At 28.5% G+C, this 6,704-nt stretch overlaps 1 protein-coding gene across 1 annotated transcript in view; it reads left to right on the top strand.

Annotated features, from left to right (window-relative positions):
* The window catches only part of LOC119582713 (DET1 homolog), a gene marked incomplete at its 5' end in the record, with an annotated part of 18,220 nt that overhangs the window by 7,681 nt on the left and 3,835 nt on the right, over positions 1-6,704 (top strand). Inside the window, 1 exon segment of the mRNA XM_037931143.1 lies at positions 5,078-5,284. Within this exon segment, the coding sequence (XP_037787071.1) occupies positions 5,078-5,284 (207 nt within the window).

Genomic DNA, 6,704 nt, shown 5'->3' with positions numbered 1-6,704 from the left:
TTAAATCCCCCATAAGGTTTGAAAGTGTTGGGCAAGGACACAGCCGTGCCTCACCCTAAATTAAGGAAAGTTTACTGGCCCCCCAGCTTACAGCACTTTCAGAACGTTATGACTTCTTTTGGGCCAATACCTCAGATCTCCCATAGCCCCTTCTTGAGGTCAATGAGGCGGCAGCACCCATGACCAACCACACGTGTTCCACAATACTCAAAGCGCTAAGATTGGTCCTGTTCTCAGTAGAGGGTTTGCGATCTCTTTCAGAAAAATGGTGAAATCTTGCCTGTATTGATGCAGTGTAAGACACGGAAGTTCTACAGTCAAAACAATCCCTTTCCCATCCAGAGATGATGCCGCACTCCTCATAGGTCCGGGGGAATGGTACAGACCGCCTGATACGTCAGACTGCATGCAACCCAAAGCCATAGTTCACCCCACCTTTAGAAGTTCGGGGATATCGTATATCCTCAGCTTTCCCCACTTCACTTGAATTCCATGCTAACACCCGTTGGGGTAGGAGGTTCCTTGCTGATGGGTGGGTCCCGGCACAGGCATTGTGATACCACTTGCACCCAAAGCTAGCTGTTGGAGGGCCTACCTGGTACAACTACTCAAAATACTCTAGCCCAACGTTCACGAATCCCAACATGATCTGAGATGATCTGTCCATCCATATATAATATATATATATTTTAAAATATATATATATATATTATTTTATATATATATATATAATATATATATATATATATATATACATATATATATATATATATATATTTTATATAATATATATATATATACACATTATATTTTATATATATTATATATATATATATATATTATATTATATTTTATATATAATATATATTATATATAATTAATTATAAAATATATAATATATTTATATATATTATATAAAATGGTGTGTGTGGTGTGTGTGTGTGGTGTGTGTGTGTGTGTGTGTGTGTGTGTGTTGTGTGTGTGAAATATGAGCCACTCCTTCACTTAAAGGACTTAATACTACATTGCTTAAGCATTTGTGTACTTTTCTCTTCACACAGCATTTACTATAATTCATGCTCCAAGGTCTTTGGTCCTGTAAATCAGATGGCTGAGTGATCACCCCTTGGTATAAAGGCAAAAAAAGATAAAAAGAATATTAGCAAAAGTATTCACAACTTTATTCAATATTAGTATAAAATATTATATTAATGAGGAGCACATCTGTATAAAAAATATGAAACAAGGTATCCTTAATTGATCTTTATAACAGTATATAAAAAAAAGTTAACCCTTTACATCATAAGGTTTTTTTATATTTGTTGTGTGGGGGGGGTTGTTTGTCTGTTTGTGTGTATAATTTTTGTGTTTGGTATTTACATGTGTGTATATACATATGTATATATGTTATATGTGGTTGGCATGTGGCAAAAGCATGTGTGTCTCTGTGGGAGGGGCCTGTGGTTTTTTTACAAAGCAATTTTCCTGATTCTTAAATATCACCTTTATTTTTTTTTCAATAAAAGTTCCTTAATTCTTTTATTGCACAAAGACATAGTACAATTAAAGCTTCCAATATGACTTTCTTAACCCCATGTTGCCAGGAAACTGAAATGTTCACTGTTGTATTGTTTTGAAAACTTTCTCCACAAGTGGAAGGCTCCACAAGTGCCTAGCCACAAAGGAATCTACAAATAGACACTGTGACCTCACCTGATTTCACATTTCCTTAAGTTTGCAATAAAAACTTGTTTTTTAGTAATGCTGTCAATATTTATGCTATTACTATTATTACTGATTTCTAATTATTGTTTATTGACATTACTAAGAGCAAAATATGATTCCAGAAATGGTAAAGGTAAACAGGTGAGATAGGAAGTACTTGTAACTGGCTCAATGGTGATTTAGTTCTTGTGGAACCATCTATGTGTAAAGATAATTAACAAACTAAACTTACAGTGGGCATGGCACATATATACATGCCAATCCTGGCAGCACTAGATTAACCCAAAGCTGCTGGGAAAATGCTGTGCTCATTTTTTTTTTTTTTTTTGTGAAATGTCTCTGCACATAGATGGCTCTTCTAGTGCTTAGCCAAAAGGGGTCCCAAATTTGTAGACCTGGTGACCTTTCTGTTTTCACCTTGTCTTGAACTGGTAGGAAAAATGTGGCCCAAAAAAGATAACGTAAACTATTTTTAAAAATCAAAAAAAAGGGTAAACGGGTGAGACAGACAGTACTCATATTTGGCTTATTGGTGATTTAGTACAAGTGTAGCCATTCTATGTGTAAAATCAATTAATAAAATAACTGGCAGTGTGCATGGCATATGTGCGCGCGCACGCAGCACGCACGCAGGCACGCACGCCACGCAGCACCGCACTCACGCACGCACACACACCACACACACACACACACACACACACCCCCACACACACACACACACACACACACACACACACACACCCCACACACACACACACACACACACCTGCCCATCAGCTTTGGGGTTCGATGCCTTCAAATCAAAATAAAATGAGTTTTAATCAAAAAAGAATGATTATATTGAAAACTCAAACTGTGGCTGTCATATATTTTATATATATAAATATAATTTATATATTTTATATATATATATATATATATATATATATATTATATTATTATATATATATATACATACACACACATATAAAACTATATAATTTTTTTTTTTTAAGCTATAACATCCTTAAAGAAACAACTTTTCTAACTGCTGTTTCATTCTTTTTTTTGAGATTAGTACATGTTTCTGTAACTAAGGTGAGTACTGTAAATATTCTATATACATATTTTAGTTATGATAAAATCCATATCTGTAAAATCCTATGGCTTTGCCTCAGTGATTATTAAATCCTCTAAAATGAACTTGAAATATTAGGCACAGGGGAAAAAACTAAACAATCAACACTATACAGATGAAGAACAATCTACTAACATCTTTGAAAGTTAAGATATTTCCTTGAGACTTGCCTTTCAAACAGTAATACATTATACTTATTTCAAGTTCCTTAGAAGCATCACATCAAATATATTTCCTTTACATTATTTTGATGGTAACTACAGCAAGGCAGATAGAAAGAAAAGAAAGAGCTTGACATCTTGGAGAAATCTATATTCCAAAGAATCACAAGCTCACTCCTAATAAAATCCCTGTCAGCTTGGTTTATGTCTCAAATGGAAATTTACAACATAAACTGCATTTGCTCGCTGGACGATATGGTAATGGATCAGCTGGATGAAAAGGGAAAAGCCCCAAGGCTTCTGGTGGACGATAAGGATTTTGAAGAATCCAAAGAGACTGCCGCGTCCAGCATGAATATTGAACTTGATGAGGCCGGAGTCTCGACCATAAAACCTAAAAGAAAAAGGCTTGATTTCATTCTCTAAAATTAATCAGTGTTCAGCTGACTACACTTGCACTTTATTTTTTTTTCTAGTATCAAAAATTATACTATTGTTTTATGCATATACATCTAGCCTGTGCTGATCTTAAACAAACCAAAAATAATGTTTAACTTTACAGGACTGATGGCCACGTGATTAAATTATTCTAATCAATAAAACCTATATCTAAAGGTTAGGTAATGATTTTGAGTTTGAAAAAATAAAAATTCACAAAATACTTGCAAATTTCCTGACCAAAGAATTGTAATCATAGAAAAAGGAGTGGAAATTTTTTTTTTTTATATTAAATAATTATTATTTCTTAATAATATATTAAATATTTATATAATATTTTATTATTTTAATAAATCTATTTAATTTTATTTTTTAAAATATATATATATTAAAAATTAAAATATTAAAAAAAAAATAAATAATATATAATAAAACAATTATTATATAAATTTTAAAATTTAAATATTTTTAATTTTTAAATATAATTAAAATTATTTAATTTTAAAATTTTAATAATTATTTAATATATATTGAATTAATAAAAATATAAAAAAAAAATATTATATTTTGGAAAATTAAAATTAAAAATAAAACCCTTATATAAATCTTCATTTTTTTATTTTAAATAAATTTACAAATATTATTTTTAAATATTAATTATATAATAATAAAAATTTTAATATAATTTTAAATAAAAATTTAAAATTTAAATATTTAAATTGAAAAAGGGTTAATATAATATAAATAAAATATTTATTATATCTTATAATAATATATATTTATAAATATATTATTTTATTATAATAAAATTTTAAAAATATATTTTTTTTAAATAAAATTTTAAAAATTTTATTTAAAAAACAAAAATATTTTAATTTTAAAAATTTTTAATAATTAAAATTATTCTAATAATAAAACATTAAATTATTTAATTTTTAATATTTATTTATATATATAATATTAAAAATATTAATTATACAAAATATATTAAATATATAAAATATAATTATTTTAAGGGGAATATATTATTAATTTTATTATATTAAATAATTTCTATATAAATATAAAAAATTTAAATTTTTTATTTTAATTTTTTATATATACCATATTTTATAAAATTTATTTAAATAAAGAATATAATTAAATAATAAAATTTTTTTTATTAAAACCCAATCAATATATATTTTTAAATTTTTAATTTTTAAATTTAATAATTAATATTAAAATTTATAATAATAATATTATAATATAAATAAATTAAATATAATATAATATAATATATGAATATTTTATTTTACTAATAAATTTTTTATATTTTATAAGAAATTTATTATAATTTTATAATAAAAAATAAACTAATATTTATTATATATATATAATATATCTATATATATATAATATATATATATATCCATAAATACATTCTTTATCTCTCTTCTCATTATACAAGCAGTTCCCATCAAGAATTTCCTTAAGGAAACCATACCTGAGAAGATTGGGCATCAGTCAGAGGATATAATTGGCCATATGGGTTTAGATATTTTGATCAGGTCTTCATTCCCAACCTCTCTCCCATCTGTACATCACTCTGTTATCTTATTAATGTTTCTTAATTATTATATCTTATCTATTTCAGATTAATTCACAAGAGATTTAAGAAGACAATTATCAGTGCACGTGGTGGGGGTGTGACAGTGGCTACAAAAAGACTTTTGGGTCAGTTGCCTATTTCAGCCCAGTCGTACTCAGCTTCTCCCTATTTAGACTTAACACTCTTCTCTTATGACGACAAATGGGTATCTGTGATGGAACGCCCAAAGAGCTGTGCAGATCATCCCATAAGGTCAGTAATTTTATCTTCATGAGTGTGTAAGTAATGGAGCAAATATTTTGTAATAGTGAATAAAGATGTGAGAGTGAATTATTCCCCACATAAACATAATTTCTCACTCCTCTCTTTCTATGCATATACATATTCTTTTGGTCAGGAATTGCAATGTATTTTGTTGAATATCTTATTTATAATCAAACTCAAAATCATTACCTAACACATTAGATTAATAGTGTTTTATTGTATTAGAATAATTTCTAATTCACGTGGCCATCAGCTACCTGTAAAGTTAAACATTATTTTTGGTTTGTTTAAGATCAGCACAGGCTAGATGTATATGCATAAACAATAGTATAATTATTGATACTAGAATAAAAATAAAATGCAAGTGTAGTCAGCTGAACACTGATTAAATTTTTGAGAATGAAAACAAACCATTTTCCTTTTAGGTTTTATGGGTCGAGACTCCGGGCCCCATCAAGTTCAATATTCATGCTGGACGCGGCAGTCTCTTTGGATCTTCACATCCTTATCGTCCACCAGAAGCCTTGTGGCATTTACCTTTCTCCACTGATTCCTTTACCATACTGTCCAGCGAGCAATGCAGATTATTTTGTAAATTTCCATTTGAGACATAAACCAAGCTGACAGGGATTTTACTCTGGGATTTGAGCTTGTGATTCTTTGGAATATAGATTTCTCCAAAGATGTCAAGCTCTTTCTTTTCTTTCTTATCTGCCTTTGCTGTAGTTACCATCAAAATAATGTAAAGGGAAAATATTTTGATGTGATCCCTTCTAAGGAACTTGAAATAAGTATAATGTATACTGTTTGAAAGGCAAGTCTCAAGGAAATATCTTAACTTTCAAAGATGTTATGTAGATTTTTTCTTCACTCTGTATAGTGTTGATTTTTTTAGTTTTTTTCTCCTGTGCCTAATATTTCAAGTTCATTTTAGATGACTATATAATCACTGAGGCAAAGCCATAGGATCTTACGATATGGATTTTATCATAACTAAAATATGTATATAGAATATTTACAGTACTCACCTTAGTTTACAGAAACATGTTTCTAATCTCAGAAAAAGAATGAAACGCAGTTAGAAAAATTTTTTTTCTTTAAGGATGTTATAGCTTAAAAAAAAAATTATATAGTTATATATGTGTGTGTATTATATATATATATATATATATTATATATATATATATATATATATATATATATATATATATATATATATTTTTTATATATATATTAAAAAATATGCAGCCACAGTTTGAGTTTTCAATATAATCATTTTTTTTATTGATTAAAACTCATTTTATTTTGATTAGAAGGGATCTGAACCCAATGCTGATGGCATGGTGTGTGTGTGTGTGTGGTGTGTGTGTGTGGGGTGTGTGTGTGTGTGTGTGTGTGTGTGTGTGTG

The sequence above is a fragment of the Penaeus monodon genome, chromosome 16 (genome assembly GCF_015228065.2).
Source record: "Penaeus monodon isolate SGIC_2016 chromosome 16, NSTDA_Pmon_1, whole genome shotgun sequence".
NCBI classification, from domain to species: Eukaryota; Metazoa; Arthropoda; class Malacostraca; order Decapoda; family Penaeidae; genus Penaeus; species Penaeus monodon.
Note: the sequence above shows the minus strand (reverse complement) of the source record. Positions and strands in the feature narration are given on the sequence as shown.